The 17,954-nt window shown below is 41.0% G+C and overlaps 1 protein-coding gene across 5 annotated transcripts in view; it reads left to right on the top strand.

Annotated features, from left to right (window-relative positions):
- TMEM164 (transmembrane protein 164) overlaps positions 1-17,954 on the top strand; it is a 97,120-nt gene that overhangs the window by 46,676 nt on the left and 32,490 nt on the right. For 2 of the 5 annotated variants that reach the window (XM_042851064.2, XM_005291814.5), the window contains 2 exons: positions 3,022-3,071; positions 11,213-11,279. The exons of 1 other annotated variant lie outside the window; for it this stretch is intronic. In XM_042851064.2, coding sequence (XP_042706998.1) covers positions 3,022-3,071; positions 11,213-11,279 — 117 coding nt within the window. Of the gene's footprint in view, positions 1-3,021; positions 3,072-9,841; positions 10,029-11,212; positions 11,280-17,954 lie in introns of those variants that run through there. 2 more of the 5 variants (XM_042851065.2, XM_065557285.1) reach the window with 2 other exon arrangements.

Raw genomic sequence — 17,954 nt, 5'->3', positions numbered from 1 at the left:
AAGCAGAATCTGCCTAACCCTGGTGTGTGTGTGTGTGTGTGTGTGTGTGTGTGTGTGTGTGTGTGAGAGAGTGTCCCACAGGGGCTATATGCTATGCAACTGTTATGCGGGAATATATCTAAGAAGTATGCTCCTTTTTTTGCCTCTGCACGCAAAGCATCAGTTATTGGACTGTTCTTATGCAGCCGTTGGATTAACTTGCTCATTAAACTAATGGAGTGAAATGATTTGCTTTTTGAATGCAAGAAATTCTGATTTGCTTTTGAGGTCTCTTGGTAAGTAAATGTCTTGAGGCTCTTTCAGTTAAATTTAATTGATACCTTTTTTGTACTTTGAAACCACAAACATTTTGTCTGCTGACTAGGATGAGATTTTTAATGCTTCAAACAGTAACTGAGACTATTTCACTTGATTGAATGAATGAAGCAAATAACTTGGCTGAGTGAATAATCCAGTGTATGTTACCCTGTTAAAAACCTGCATTGGAATCCAAATATTCACTGTACCAATAGCTGTCTGGTTAAAGGTTCACTTTCAGACTCTAATGCCACAGTTCACAATATTGTGTTATTTAACCTTCCCACTGTTGCTGTAGCTTGGACATGATCTGGTAGTAATTAAATTGAACATCTGCCAGGTGCATATACCAGGCATGTCCTGCAGCACTGGAGAGAGGTATGTGTGCTGAATATACCTGATATTTCACTTTGGAGAAAGAGTTCTTGCATAGAGTAATCTTATATTTGGAGTACTGGCCTGGCAACGAAATAATTAATTGGATCCTCCTTTTAACCAAATATAAGATATTTTCCACTGATGCTCTCTATTCATGAGGGCAAAGTAATGAAGCTGAATTGTTTTTCAGTCCAAATTATATTTAGATCTTTCTTGGCTAGTTTGGTGATTGTGTGTGTTGCACCAGAAGGCAATAGGTGATAAAATGTGATTCTTCTTTCCACTAGTGGTATAATCACTTTGTATCCTGGTTAAGATTTGCTGATGCAAAATATTTGATCAACTGGATTTGAATTCCAGCACCAGGGGATGATGACTTTAGAACTAGTAGATGTCATCCTCTCATACCTAGTTTTTATTCATAGATTGGAACAGAGAAAACAAGCTTTCCTGCTTTTTTCAACTCCCAGTTGTTTTATTAATTGACTGAACTGAATTAATTGACAGAATAAACAGAGATGAAAATATTGTTACTACACCTGCAGAATAGGCAACTTCTGTCAAAAGCTGGTTAAGAGACTCCGGTCCTAGGTGACTTGTCAGTGACTTCTGTTGTCAGATGTCACTGGTATGGTGCTCTGCTCTGTTCAATGTTGATAAGCTGTATGCATGTGTGTATTCTCCCTGTGTGCTGTCCCAGCTCTGTGCAGATAGCTGGCACAGCAGATCTCGAGCAAACCGCCCAATGACCACAGATTCCGATAAGGTACAAAGGCACCCGGCCAGGTTTATTGCCAAATGAAACAGTCTCTAGCTCCCTGGATCAGATGTCTACAGTTCTGCTAGTACATATGTGCTCCCTGACAATGGACCAGCTCAGCCAGTGGCAGGATTCTCCACTGCCCCCTAGGCCAGACAAAGACATCCACTCAGGGATGCATTCTTATACATGGGTACAAACAAGTTACACATCACTCCTGACATATCGAGGTACAACCTCTCTGAGTGTTGGAGTGCTGCCTCTCTCCTACTACATCTTGGTTCGAACAAACAAGTCTATCCATCATATTATCCTTCTGACCCTGTCTTTTAGGATGGGTTAGCCTGTTCCTCATTATTTCTGTGGAATGTGTTTGTACCGGACAGTTCTGGTGCCATCCTGGTCCATGTTTATCCTATTAGTGCTTGATACCCTTTAGATATGTGTATACATCCAATTAGCAGCCGCCTTCTTACCAACTTTTGGGAGCAGGGTCTGCCTCTGGCTCACAGCTTAACTTTGCTTTATGTTAAAGTCTTGACCATTCCTTTGGTTCAGGCCTCTGATACCAAGGGTTTATGTTTCAGGGCCTCATCTTACTACAGCTTCCACCAGTTGAGTAATTTAACTTTCTTTAAAACTTGGCAGAAAAATACATTCTACTTAATGTCACATTTTTATTTAAGTTAAATCATATTAATATATTATAAGAAGGCTAGGCCTTAACATAGGTTGTCAATTTAAAATTTAATTTAAAATTAAATTAATTTGATTTTCTTAAAAAACAACAACAAAAAACCCCCAAAAAAACTATAGTTAATTTAAACTAAAAAATCCGATTTTTTTTTTTTTGCTCTTAAAAATCATCAATTTTTACCCACCTTGCCCGCTGTTCCATTATCATTGCATTATCCTTGGTCTCAGGAAATGTATATCCATTTACTGCTGCAGTTCATATCAGTGCTTTGGAAAGACAGTGGTCACTTTTAGACATGTTCGTGCTTTAGATAACTAACTTCAGTATTTGCCACCGCTTCCCACACTTCCCATTGGCCGGGAATGGTGAACCACGGCCACTGGGAGCTGCAAGCGGCCGTACCTTCGGACGCTCAGGTAAACAAAGCATCTCGTGGCCCGCCAGGGGCTTACCCGAACAAGCCACGAACCAAGTTTGGGAACCCCTGACTTAGCACAACAGGGCTTTGTTGCTGATTTGAGCCCTGGCAGCTATCACAGTAGAAATAATTAATGATGATGTAGTTTGCTCTTGTACAGCAACGTTATTTGAGGAGCTCTTGTAATGGGGAGCATTACAGATGGACTGGACATCAGACTTGAGCCCTTTGCACTTGGGGAAATGAAGGTTTAAATGCCACTTTTGCTTCTCAGATCTAGCTGCAGGTGACGTGGAATCTTTAGCTTGCTAATGCTTTTAAACCCTTTCCCGGTACAAAGGCCTGCTGTAGCTGGAACAGTCCATCCAGTCGGAAGTTATATGTGACATGTGGGAAGAGGAGAGAAATGTTGAGGAAATTAATTTAAAAAAAATCATACCGATAACCAGCTTTTTTTGTTTAATGTTTCAGATTTTTCTCCTCGCCTGTCCCCCATGTCGTGGTGCAATGGTTCTGTTCAGGTAACATCCGTTCTCTCTCTTACTGCTTTCCTATCTATTTGCATAATGGATATAGGTTGTAATGCTTTATGATCTCAGCTATGTTTTAAAATTATATATCTGGGTTGTGTGTGTCATGCACTGTAGCCCAGAGCTGGCTGGAATGAAAAGTAGAAAACTGTCTGAAAGTGTACATGATTTAAATCAGGGCTTGTTGCCGTGCTTAAACTTGTTTCCATATTTTGAGGGTGTTTGATCTCTCTAACAATAGGCAATGGCTCAGCAAACTCAATGATGGATGCAAGTGTTCTTGCACTGATTAGATTCTGGGTAATCTACATCACATGCCTTATGCCCTTTGATTATCTCCCCCTACCATTTTTTAAAATGTATTATTTCCTCTACGTCATTCTGTTGGCTCTGTAGGATTAACACATCATTCTAAATGCCATAAAGACAGAGTTAAACATTAAATAGCTGCACCAAAATTCTTACCAGTTGCTCAAACAGATTGACAAATATTTAAAGCTTTATTTCTCTTTTTAAAACATGACTTACTGGGGCTAACTTGAAAGGTGATACTAGTACCTGAAGCAGTTTTTGCAGTAGCACTCAGTTTCCAATAAGGAACTCAGAGTGACCCAATGAATGTAGAGCTCTGCACTGGGCTTTGTGAGACCTATGTTCTAGTCCCAGTTTTGCCTCTGGTTTGATGAGTAAGGTGGGAATGTCACTTCAGTTCAGTTCACTGTGCCTCAGTTTCCCTATCTGTAAAATAATGTAAATTACCTGTGAAGTGCTTTGAGATCTATGGATCAAAAGCACCATATGTGAGCTATGTGGTGGTGTTGTTACTTAAGATGGAAGCAGTAAGTTACCGAAATGCAAGACAATGACATTCTCGCGATAATTAACACCACCACATTTAAGTATTGATCTCAAAGTCCAGGTGTGCACAGTCCTGACCCTTTAAAATTCCTTCTTTTTTTTCGGGTGGGTGGGGTGGGGAAAGGGCCTGTAATTTTTTATGCATTAGAGGAGTTCACTGTTCATTGGAACTCACCCTGCAGGGCAAGAGGAATTTGAAAAGGCTGGGATTCTCTGGGTGTGTCTGCACTGCAATTAAAAACCTGTGACTGGCCCATGCCAGCTGACTCAGGCTTGTGGGGCTATTTAATTACACAGTGCAGACATCCACGCTTGGGCTAGAGCCTGGCCTCTAAGACCCTGCGAGGTGGGAGGATCCCAGAGCTTGGACTGCAGCCTGAGCCTGAACATCTACACTGCAATTAAACAGCCCTTCATCCTGAGCCTCATGAACCTGAGTCAGCTGGTATAGGCCAGCCACAGGCATCTAATTGCAGTGTAGACATAACCTATAGCAGTTGAAAGGCAATGAACCTGATTCGTCGTGGCTCCATGCAGCCAGCCTAATGACGCCACAAAGATACTGTAAGGGATCCCTGGGAATTTCACAGGGGAGTCTACAGCAGGCATAGAGTTGCTGTGGCAATTCACACCTCCTTTTGAGGGAGGGAGCATGTTCAGAGCTGTATCTTGCTGAGGCAACGGCCCATCTGTCCCGTGGGCAGCTGGGTGCAAATTAGAGAAGCCAACAGGCTACTCTGTCCTGTGCTACGGTCACATCAACATCTGGCAGCTCCAGCATAAGAAAAGTGAAAAGTCACTTTTGCTCCTCTCCTCCTCCTCCATTAGGGCCAAGCTCAGCTAGGACTGTGGGATTAATTTGGCTTCATGTTTTCTCTAGCATTGTATTTTTCAAAGTACAGGTGGAGAGTGATGTAATGTCCATACTCCCAACTAACTGTTTTTATTGGGGGAAGGGGGAGGAGAGTAATGGGAGGAATTATTTTTGCCTATTTTCTTCACTCAGTGGAATAATTTAATTCTTTAAAGGAAATCAGCGCCACTGCCATAGATAGTCTTGTCAGAGACTTTCTGATTTGTGCTGATTTTCTATTGCTACATGAAGAGAAAAATAAAACTTTCTCTTACCAGTGTCCGTAAAACTGTTACAAGCCTATTTTGAGTCTAATCTGGTGTGAGGTTACACTATAAACTCATGGAGCACGGCTTTGATATACATAAGGAGCTTTTAAGTATTCCTGTTGGATAAAAATAATACTTAGCATTAGTGGTGTACAGTGCCTTCCACTGGAGGATCTCAAAGGACTACCAGCATTCATCTGAGCCAGGCTTGGCAAATATTCTCAAAGCTCTTTACAGAGCCGGGTAAATCACGTTCTCTTCATTTCACAGATAGGGAGACTGTGGCACAAGAGAGGCTAAGTGACTTGCCGACGGTGGCATGGAGAGTTGGTGGTGGAGCCAGAGCTTTCAAAATGAAGTGGTAGTTCTTAGTCATCCTCCTTACATGTGACGTTCCAGCACAATAGTGGGATAGTGGAAAGAGTTAGTAACATGATTTTTGTGCCCCAAGTAGTAACCTTTTCTGTTTCTCAACAACCAGTACTTTAGCTTTGCTAATTATTGTGCAAGTGCCTGCACAAAAAATGCTCACTGTGAGAGTCATTGGACACTGTACTTTTAATATCAGGGAATAGGCTTTCTAAATGCCATATTGACTCTAAGGGAATCTCTTATGTGGATGACTTGCAGCAAATTCAAAAACAAAATGCATTCAGGAGAAGGGAGTGAACACTTTATGGATTCTATTGTGTGGTCTTGGGTGTACCAAATTAGGCAAAAGCTACAGCCTCTTGTTTCAGATATGCGAAATACATGTCCTCTGCCAACAATCAGCTCTGTAACTGATGCCTGAGATTCTGTTTCCTCTTGCAGTCTCCATCTTGATGATGTGTCCTGACCCCAATAAAACCCTGGCTCTGAGAGAGAGGAAAAATTAGTATTTTCATTTCACAGGTTGTGTGTCAGTTTGGAAGAAGTGGGGACTCTGAAAATTAAGTAGTACAAGCAGAAGGAATTTTTAAAAGAGGAATGTGGGTGGTCTATTCTTTGGAGGGCTGTCTGTGCTCTAATGTCCAGATGTCAGGCTGCTTTATTGAATTTAGGATTATCTTTTAATATTATAATAGAATCTGCTTACACTTGTGCATGGACCTTCTCTTTTCCTTTTGGCATATGAACATGTAGACTTTCTTAAGGGGACACTGGCTTTGGCTCTTGGATTGCTGAATACAGTGCAAAGTCCCATAAAAAAAACTTTCGATTTCCCCCAATTTCAATCAAAACTGTTTTTTCTTTTTAAAAATGAAAACTACCCTTTTTCCTGGGTCCAGTAATAGCTGTTCCTGCACCCTGATGTGCCTGGTATGGTGTGTTTTTTGAAATCACAGTAACTGATTTATGCAGCGCTTTGCAAAGATATTTTTATTATAATTGAACATTGTCCCTATGGAGTCCAAAGGGAAAGAATATGTGCAATTAGATTATCCCTTACAGTATGTCACTCGAGAGAACCTATAGTGATAAATGCAGTTTCCATGTTCTTTAGTCAAGGTTATTAGAACTGTTAGCATGAATCCTGGTGAAATTTCCATATTAGTTTGATTGATAAAATAGCATGTCTTTGAACCCTTGCTATATAAGCCTAAATCCTGCAGTTCTTACTCCTTGACTTCAACAGGAGTTCTGCCTGAGTAAGGATGGCAGGATATTGCCTGTAGAGATAAAAGGTAAAGTGTTTATAATAAAGCGACAGGATATGTTAAAACGGGACAGATCAAATAGTTCAGATAGGATTAAATGAGTTTGTCCAGGGGACTATGTGACTTGAGATTTGTGAGGGGATACAAATCCTTGTACCCTATGGTCAATGTTTCTGTTCCAGCTCAGTTTGGGTAGGGACTGTAAATCGTCACTTTCTGATGGCTGTGGTGGCCTGTGTGAAATGAAGTCTTAAGTTTTCTTCTTACATTTCAAAATACTTGAACTGGACTAACAAGATGTTATTGCATTTCCAGGTGGCTCATTAGTGCATTAATTGACTACAGCCTCAATCTCCGCAGTAGCTATATAAAACAATTGGCTGAGAACTCTTAGATGCTTTTAGCCAACGTGATAATGAGCAGAAACTCCAGCCTGTGTGTGGCAGCCCACCTTAGAGTAAAAATATAATACTGGCTTCCAGATGGCTGAAATTTTGTTTTGGTTTCTAATGATACATACGTTCCTACTGTTTAAGCCACAGATGTGAGCTCAAAAATGATGCTACCTTTTGGTTATTCACCACCTTGTCAGCTCTGGCTTGTATGGATGTCTTTATTTGAGACTCCGGGATTCTTCTTGTAATGAGATTTTAGCATTAGCATTTTCAGCAATGAGGCTTGCAGGCTTAGCTCCTCTGCCCCTTTTTGCTCACAGGTCGAGATAAGCTTGTTGGTGTGAATGTTTGTCCTGTTCCTGAAATTTAATTATGTATGTTACAGTAGCACTTAAAGTTGCTAACCATAACTGGGCCCACACTGTGTTAGACACATAGTGTGAACACAGTAAAGGACAGCCACTGTCCCCAAAAGCTTACTATCTAAATAGACCGGGCATGAGGGGAGATGGCGGTGAAGTGACCTGGCTCTGCCAATGATGTCTCAAGAGTATAACCAGGTCTCCTGAGTCCCATTCCAATGCCCTGTGCATTCAAAGAACTTTCTCATAAATTTGAGGTCAATATATCTTTCTATTAGTAACTTAACTGTTTGCTCAGAGGCAGGGCTGGCTCCAGGATTTTTGCTGCCCCAAGTAGCAAAAAGAAAAAAAGGAAGGGGGGAAAAAAAAAAAGTCACGATCTGCTCTACCGCCGCCGCTTCAGTCTTCGGCGGCAATTCGGCGGCTGGTCCTTCGCTCCCAGAGGGAGTGAGGGACTTGCCGCCGAAGAGCCAGACGTGCCACCCCTCTCCGTTGGCCGCCCCAAACACCTGCTTGCTGGGCTGGGGCCTGGAGCCGGCCCTGCTCAGAGGGAGAATGGCAAGAAATGGGTCAGGCAAGTAGTGGCTTAGGAAAGAATGCTAACAGATAAATCTTATGACTAAAACATCAACCGAGGAGCAAACCACAGAAATTGGATTCTGTTTCATGTGCTGGTTATAGTATCAGACTTACTCCATCTTGTGTCTTGTCTGTCTTACTCTAAAGCAGTGGTTCTCAAACTTTTGTACTGGTGACCCCTTTCACATACCAAGCCTCTGAGTCTGACCCCTCCCCCCTTATAAATGAAAAACACTTTTAAATATATTTAACACCATTGTAAATGCTGGAGGCAAAGTTGAGTTTGGAGTGGAGGCTGGCAGCGCACGATACCCCCATGTAATAACCTTGTGACCCCCTCAGGGGTCCCGACCCCCAGTTTGAGAACCGCTGCTCTAAAGTATGTTTTCAATTTTTTGAAGCAGTCAGTGTCTTTTCTGGGGCAGTGTGTTTTAATATACAAGTGTTAGAGCTTGAAATCCCCTCCACAAGTATCTAGAATGATACAAACAGGTGTTCCAGATATTGTACCAATTACTCCCTGTAGCTTAAAAGAACTGAAATTTAGGCTCTTTCTACCCTATTAGTGGCTGGCTTGCTATCATAGGTACTTAAATGACCCCTTATTACCATAATATCGGATAGTCTTTAATGCATTTATCCTCACAACAATCCTGTGAGGAACTTCTATTTATCCAATTTACAGAGGGGACCTGAGGCACAGAGAGACTAAGTGACTTGCCCAGAAAATCCGTGGACGGAGCAGGGAATTGAACCCAGGATTCATGAATCCCAGGCTAACACCCTAACTACTAGTTCGTCTTTCCCTGCGTAGCTCATAACGAACACTGTATTTTAAAATGCTTAAACTTTCTTCTGTATTTGCCGGACAGGGATTGTTATGTCTCATTTTTGTTGTGTTTTAATACATGCTAAATAAGATAACTGTAAATTTTAGAGTAGATGCTAGAAGCCAGTGGTTAAACATGACAAGGAACAGACACATACCCTGGCACAAAGTTTGTGTAGTGTCTACTCTATAATTTAGTCATGTTAATTAACAAATGTTAAAACACAACTAAAAATTAAAGTTTAGACAAAGCATATATGGCTACACTGCATTTTAAAACCCACGGCAGTGAGTCTGAGCCTGGGACTACAGAGTCAGGCTTGCAGGTCTCATGCTATGGCACTAAAAACAGCAGTGTAGACATTGCAGCTCAGACTCTGAAGACCAGGGATGGGGATGGGCTCATGCACAGGAGTGAACTAATCTCTAAATGTGGAATCAGGGAGGAATTTTCCCCCTTGGTTCATCAACAGGATCTCTCTTGTAGTTGAACAAGGACACTTTGCCTGGATTAGGTGGGCTTCTCTTACTTGGTGATCACTTCTGCAGTTTCCTGCAACAGGCACTGGTGGACCTTCTGTCCTTCCCATTTCTCTTTATTAGCCAAGTTGCAGGGTTGCTAGTCCCATTTCTCCTGTCTCCTGTTCCTTCTCACCAAGTGCACCATTGCCCAAGAATCCTGGTATCCAGCCTGGGCAGCTACAGTGCTCTGCTCCACTTCAGACCTGTGGTTCCCATCGTTTTCTTTGAAGACATTTTGGGTGAGGAGAAAATAAACACAGACTCTGCATTCATTCTAGAGGTGGTTTGTCCAGGTGGGCTTGAATTCAGTTGTAATTAAAACGGTCTAAAGATGTAGTGAATTTGTAAGCAAACATAAAAGTAACTTTCCAAAGATTTATTGGTGTCTGGTTTTAACTTTATATTTCTGCAGGACAGTCATCCCTTGATATTTAACTTTTGTTTCCATGCATAGGAATGTCAGATTGCCTCTTTTTAAATTTTGGATTAAGCTGGGATCCTGCATGACCGAGGAGAGCACACTGTGCTTTCAGTCAGCATTCGTATTCTCTTGAGTTTTAGTTGGATATACAAGAGGACTATTGAGGACTAAGCCTGGATGAACTGAGATTTTTGAGAGAACAGAACCATGTACTCCTTTTGTGAGTGAAATGCATACTGAGCTCAAGGATATGCTCATTTCTCTATCAAAATACAATCTTACAGCAATGCATGCTTGGAATCATAGGAATGTATTGGCTGTGTTAGCCTTTTTGCCACTGGCTTGCCTATTTCAGCATGTTAATATCATGATTAGCAGGTAGGGATGAGTTGTTAGGCTTGGCTCCCCTTGCAGCTCACATCCTGCAGGGTTCAGGGTGCACAAACAATTGAACTGCTGGTGTAGCTCCTTGGTGTTTTGTCTTGGAATTGGAGAACAGGGGAAAATAACTTGCAAATAAAATGTTCCCCAAATGATGGGGAAAATGTATTTCACAAATACCATTGTGGAACAGCAGAGATTACTCCTGTGAATAATTATTTTGGGGAGGGGGGAATGGAATCATTTGTAACTAGTGTTACTCTGAACAGATTCTTTGGCCAGCTCTACTCACCATATGGAGCTTTATATGCACTGTATCTCGTCTGTAATGCAGACTTAAACAGGACTGATTCCACTTATTATGTGAGATGAGATGGTAGTTTAAGGTGAGATCACCTGCAGTTATAGGAAATACAGCATGTTAATTGCAATAGTGTTTTCCATATATGTCCCCTTCTCAAGATTTGCCTTGTTGGCTTGAATGCAGAATGCATGAATCTTTCTTATATTTTAAACTTAGATACCACTCATAAAAACAGTGCTGCTGCTTAAATTTCTGAAGTCTTAATTTGACATCCTGCATTTTTATTGTTGAGTAGGAATAAAGGCGTTAAGTGAAATACCTATTTTAAGCCCCCAAATAAAAACCCTCCAGCAGCCCCAGGCATGACCATATTACAGACCAGCAGTCCAAACCACTCAGGAATCCAAAGCTCACTATAGAAAGCATTCTTACTATAGGAAATTATTTAAATGTTTATTTATTAAGAAGGTTTTATCCGGTTCATGACAGTTAACAGTGGGTTTTAACCCACAAAAGCTTATGCCCAAATAAATTTGTTAGTCTCTAAGGTGCCACAAGGACTCCTAATGGCTTTATGCAAATTCAAGCCAACAGAGCTTGTGCAAAGCTTTTGCTACTTTATGGAAAATCATTCTACAGTACATAAAATGTTTGGAAAGTACACATTTGATACTTAATTTCCAGGCCGTGAAAATAACATTGCCCCTCTTTCTTCTAAGGTTACAGATGCATATGTTAAATGGGGCCCTCTTGGCATTGCTGTTTCCTGTGGTTAATACACGCCTGGTGAGTAAACCATGCTTTGCTTTCTCCTCTGACTTTTTATTCTGTAGTCCTGGAGTTCACTTCTATGTCCTTTTTCTAAAATGCTGTTTCCCTGGAAAGAGGTTTGACCTTTGCGACAAGCTCAAAGCAATACAGAGATTTCTTGAGCATCTCTTCAAAGCAGTTACCAAACTACGCAGATATGGCACAGCACCCAACCTCCCAAATGCAATGGAAAGTTTGACCTTTTATAGTTCCTCACTGCTTGTAAATTGATGATCACAGAAAGCTCCTTTAATCCCATAGCTTTGTTTCTACAAGGATTTCCTCCCTGCAAAGCCAGTTGTGTGCACACCATTTGCATAATGAATTTCTGTGTGCTATAGTTGTATTCATAGCTCTGTATTTTGCCAAGTTTATCTGAGATGTTGAGAAAGTGCTGGCCTGAGAGAGTCTCACACAGAATGGATGGAAATTGGTCCTGTTCTTGAGAGAGCTTGCTGAAACACAAAAATAGCATGTTTAAGTGGTTTGTTTTTCAAAAAATTGGAACACAGAACTTGCCATATTCACTCAGATGGTGGGTCTATCAAGTTGGATGTCCTGTCTTCAGCAGTGGCTAACATCTTACTGCACTTGGAACCTTGTGGCAAAGCTAGGGTTACCATATTTTGAGTGTCCAAAAAGAGGACACTCCACAGGGCCCCAGCCCCGCCCATGCCCCGCCCCAACTCCAGCCCTTTCCCAAAGTCCCCGCCCCAACTCCGCCCCCTCCCCGCCCCCTCCCCTGCGAACATTTGATTTGTGGGAAGCCTGAAGCAGGCAGCAGGTAAGCTGGGGTGGGGGGAGGAGGCGCGGCCCAGTCTGGCCCCCCCCAACCAAGCGGCTCCGTCCGGCAGCCGGCCCCAGCGTCTCCAGCCTGGCTCAGCTCCTGGGGTGCCGGCCCCGGGCCAGCCCCCGGCTCAGCACCCCTGGCCCCGCACCCCCAGGCCAACCCCTGGCCCAGCACTGCCGGCCCCGGCCCAGCACCCAGTGGCGCCGGCCCCTCCCTATTTTCCCGGACATGTTCGGCTTTTTGGGATTTCCCCCCGGATGGGGATTTGAGGCCCAAAAAGCCGGACATGTCCAGGAAAATCCGGACATATGGTAACCCTAGGCAAAGCTGCCTGTTGTAAGTAGGGATTGTTTCCTGATTGCTGCCACAAACAGCTGGCCATCTAAATCACTACACATTTTTGTTTTTAAATGTTTGTTTTTAATTGAATTTGTGCAAGAGAGCTGCATTGTCTTGTTCTAACAGGGATAGCAGGTTCTATATGCAGTTATAGAGTATGCCTCAAACTACAAAAACTTCTTGCACTAGCATTGTTCTACAGACGTACACCCAAATAGAGGAATTCACATTGAAGGGGAAAACAAATCTGAACTAAAACAAAATCCACCCTTTTATGTGCTGCTTTGCAGGAAATTGAGACAGGTAATATCTCCCTGAACTGTGACGTGGAGGGGGAGGATACAACATGACGAGTTAAAGATTTGAGGCCTGATACTACACTTCCTTACACTTTGGTTGTCTTTTTACTAGAAAAAAATGTGCATTCTTAACTTGACATAAAATCCTAGTGAAGGTAGGATAGTCTGTACTTTGCACACAAATTAGCAGGTGAAGTTAAGGCCTAGGCTCTCCTTTATTCTTTATCTCAATATACTAACAGATGTGAGAATGCAAACTGTCTTGTCTTTGCTAGGCTTTTACCTCATGTTTATTAACTCAACTTAGCAAAATTGAGTTAACCCACATTTTTTTTCTAGTGAGAGTAGAGCCTTACTGTCATCTCCATGGCACCTATTCTGATTCAGGAATGTTCTACGCTCACTCTACATAGGTGTCAGTGATCATTCAAGGTGCAAGGCCGAGCAGAATCAGGTCCAGAGTGCCCACCTGGAATCTCTTCTCTCTGAAATTACTTGGTTGTGTGGGTTCATATCAAACACTAACATCACAGGGAGTTAACGTGATGGCATTTGCGATGTCAGCCAGATGAAAGCAAACTGTTTATTCAGGCAATTAGTTCCATCCTGGTCTTTCAACCAAGGGAAGGGTTCATAGCTTTCAAAAGATACTTCACAGTGAAGAAGGCCCAGAAAAGGCTTTCAAGATGCTGAGAGGGCTAGACATAAATGGCTATATTTTCAGCTTGAGGCATGGACACACATTTGGGCATGCCTAATCTATGATGTTCATGAACATGTGGCCAGCTAGGCCTGTTACGCTTGTAAATGCATAGAATGGGCATGTAACAGAGTATTTATATGCATAAATCAGGCATAGCAGTTGTATGCATCCTGTGTCTTGATCCATAGCTTTCAAATCTGGTACGAACTTAGCTGCTCAGAAGGAAGTAATAGCTTAATTTATTGGGGTTTGGAATAATAATAATTTTCCAACTCTGAACTGTTTGGAAATGGTATTGAGGGTCAATGGTAAGACAGACTGACCCGCTGACTCTGAGCCACATTAAAAATGCCAGTAGATTTAAGAGACATCTATTTTCCTGTGCATATAGTACGTACATACTGTGCTTGTTCACTGAAACATCCTTCAAGGGCACTGAGAATATGGAGTATAGGTACATTTCATTCTGTTTAATGACTGATGTTTCATGTTGATGGAAAATATGGTACTTGGTTACAGAAATTTTGTTATAGTTGCACTTATAGTAGGTATCATTTATCGGATGGGGGGGGAAGCTCTTAAATTTATCTGCTTAATGAAATATTCCTATAACTCAACAGCTGGCTAATCTATGAAGGGGTTATTGATATTCTTCATTAGCAAGATTACTGTGTGCTTCACCTGAGTGAAGTTGAGGTGGTAAGTATCATCAGAAAGCCAGTTACTGGTTGTCCATTTGCAAATCCTGACCATTTTATTAGCATTGATCTGCATAAAATCAAATTAGTCTCTTTTGTATTGAATTTTATTAATCCTCCTACATCGTTTTGGTTGATCACTTTGGTATCTAGAACATGAGAAGGTCCATCAACCTTGGCATGTAAGGATTTTTTTTCTAAAAATCCAAAACATTTTCTTGAGACACCATACCGTTTCCAGAACAAGTGTATTAACAGCATTCACCTGCAGGATTACACTTTCTAAATAAACATGAAAAATAGTTTCTTGTGGTACTTAAGGTAGAAACATGTAAGGTTAAAGATGAAAAATCAGTGTTGTTTTTTTTCTTCTTTTAATGCTGTGAGTCCCTCTCTGTAATTTAGTATGAGGCTCTGCCATAATTGATATAAAACCCCAAAGACCAACTACCCCCAGATGTGAAGAAGGTACAATGGAGGGCAAATAGAATGATTTTGAGTGAGAGGAACTTTGACAGTTCTTTGGAAAGATGAGCCATTGAACTTACTTTCTGAATGGAATAAATAGATTATATCCGTGTTTCTCAACTGATGGGTTCTGAGCCATTGAAAATGTTGTTACAGCCTAAAGCAAAGAAAATCTTGTTCCTTGTCCTTGCACGCTCTTATCCTTCCAGGCAAAATACTCTGTCTACCCCTTGAAACATGCACACATATATTTATCATTATCACCGATTCATTTATTATTCTTATTTTTATAGTAAATATAAGGGGTTATGAAACTTTTTGACTTTGACTAAGTGGTCACCAACCTGAAAAGGCTGAAAATCACAGGATTGGGTGATGCAAAATCAGATTGAGTCACTGTCCAGTGTAAGAAAAAATGAGGCATGAGTATAAGCGAAGCAAGCAGCTGGGGAACACTAATGCTGAATTGCTTTGCATATAATTATGCGCATTAATTTCTACAGTGGAGCTGTTCTGTTTGAAGCTGGCAGTTGGGGTTTGCCAAATAAACGTAATGGGATTACTCGTGTGCTTAAATTTAGAAGTGTGCTTATCTTACCGATTCAGAGATCATAGTTAACATGAGCGTCTAGGACAGTGTAAAGTGTTTCTGAAGTTAAGGTTTCTGTCTTGAAATGAATAATGTTAAATATTTTTTTTTTGAGCAGGATTGTTTAAAGACGCTGCATAATATGATGCTGCTAAAAGAATAATTTTCAATTTAAATGCTGGGATTGGCGCACTCGGTTTGGAATGCATCCCTATGTAGAGTGCCAGAAAATTGCCTAAACACCACTTAAATCTCACTTAAGCATTTAAAATAAGAGTTTTACTTGAGTAAGAAGATCTGCACATTTAAATCCTGGTATAGTCAGTGTGCAGCAGATCCCCTTTGAAACCCTGTAATTCCAGAATATAGACCATGGCGCACAGGCCAAGCAATGCATGAGCAACTGAAAATTTGACAAATAGTCATAGCTTCTGGGCATTAGCCTGTAAACTACTGTGGTAGTAACTTTTTACTGTATTCTGTGTATTTTTTTCTGTGCTACTGAGCAAAACTCTTATCGCCATCTGATAAATGTTTTTGTGTTGTCCTGCAGAAAGGGTCTGGCTCCTTCTAAATTGTTTGTGTCTACTTTTTGAAATAGAACAAGAAGTTCATAACGCTGAATTATTTTCAAGGTGTAGAGCAGCAAAAGGTTGAGTGATGATGATAATTTAAATGGGCGCTAACTGGGAGAACGGGGGAGGGAAATACTGGAAAAAATTTTCATTTCTATGTTGTGTCAAAATTTTGTGTGATTTGAAATTTTGCAGCTGGCTGTGACATAATTATTTAATAAGTCCTCAGAAAACTGATTAAGTCGAATGCGTAGTGTGGGTATTTGCTTGAGTTGTTAGTTATACGTTCCCTCTCCTATTCATCCCCTACCCCTTCTCTACTTGATTCTTTTATTTCAAAGGTACCAGGGATCTAGCTTCTAGTAACAGAAGATAGTGCAGGAGGGAGATCTAAGACCTGGGCTTTGCTCAGGGGCTCCCATATGTGTGGGGAGAGGAGTGTGGAGCAGCAGCAGAATCATTTCACACCAGTTAGTGGTGATGGTTTCATCGGTGTCCTCATCGTTAAAATCTTTTATGTTTTGAGTCTTTAGTTCTGTAATAAAGATCCTCTGTAAACGTGTCCATGCTCTGCCATCTTTATCTGCTCCCCTCCATCCCATGATGTCTCAAATGTATTCTGAGCAGCCTGTTAGCGTTGTGAAATGTTTCACTCCAGTTAAACAGCTGTTTTTTAAAATGCTCTTGCTTATGACTCCTGGTGTAAATAATAGGTGTTATGGTGATAATTATAATAGCTGCTAACACACAACACCATAGATTATGAAGATTTAATTATTGTTCATGATAGCTTGTGAGGCATTAATTGCTGCTTATGGACTCCACTTTCAGTATAAGCATGTCTCTTAGCTCTGGATGTTTGTGCTCATTACAGGCTGAATACACTGAGTTTCTTCAGGATTTGTGTCTTCCTTTCTAATCAGGATAACTGCCTATACCAATTCCTAGAGTGGAGCAGTTCTGCATGCTGCTGGCAATTATAATGTTTGATAAGTAAGAAATACATCTGCTGCTAAAGAGAAAATAATCAAATATATGTTTAAATCTATAAATATGTGCTTAAAATGTGTGAAGGCTGGACTAGACTGCTATCCATAATTTAGACCTAAATACAACCTATGATTTCAAGTAGAATTTACACTCAATTTATTTGGTGCAACTGAGTTCACTGGAGCCAAGATTTCATCCCTTGTTTATAAGTTACCAGTGCAGTGTCATGAACCTACTAGTGGGTGAGAACCAGGGAATGAAATTGACCAGTCTCATCCTACATGAGTAAAGTATCAACATAGTGAAAAGTAAAAATGAAATTCTCTGGTTTTGGTGGTGTGTCAGTAATGTGGGTAGAGAGGCTTTAAAATGTGACTGTCCCATTCTGAAGTAAAAAAAATCTGCCTACTCACAATTCTCCACCTAAAAAGACAATGGTTCCAAGTTGAAGGGGTATTAGCAGGTGTTACTAAGTCATACTCACATACTTATGTCAGAATCCAGTTTGATACAACGTATGTTGTAGCTGAGCTGTCCAAATGGAGTTAAATCTGCATCCTTGCTTGTCTGTTCTTAGTTCTGTGCAGTTGCATTGTAACATGGAATCATGAGACAAAATCATTGCAGGAATTCAATTTAACACAAAGAGCAAGTTAATATAAAATGTGTTGTTCCTACAAGAATTTTTTTTTTAAAGTGCCCCAGTGTTGAACAGCTGCTACAAATTTAGACACAGACACCTTCTAATTGAAAAACGTGCAAGATTAGATACTTGGTACCAGACTCTTCTAATCTAAGGTTCATCTCCCTTTCAGTGTATTGGTGGATTGTGGGGATATATATTACTTGTTTGGGGGCACCAGAGATTCTCCAGGGAATATTCAAATGCTTTCAACTTCACGTGAAATTCTGCGACTAATTATGTTTGGAGGATCCCAAGACCTTTTGTCCTCTATCATGTACCTTTGAAGCAAGCCTAAAACACATTTATGGTTTAACACCTTGCACGGTGTAGCGCTGGTCTCTGTCTTCTATCCTTCTCTGGCATAGGACTATATGGGTGCTGTTTTGTGTCACTGCTGCTGTGGCCCAAATTCTCTGCTGGTCTAAAGGGAGGCAGCATAGTAAACTTAAATGGTGTTTCACTCATTTACACTAGCAGAGAATTTGGATCATTGACCTAAAGGTACTCACGTAGTT

The sequence above is a fragment of the Chrysemys picta genome, chromosome 9, assembly GCF_011386835.1.
Source record: "Chrysemys picta bellii isolate R12L10 chromosome 9, ASM1138683v2, whole genome shotgun sequence".
In the NCBI taxonomy this organism is placed as follows: Eukaryota; Metazoa; Chordata; order Testudines; family Emydidae; genus Chrysemys; species Chrysemys picta.
This window is presented reverse-complemented; position numbering and strand designations above follow the sequence as displayed.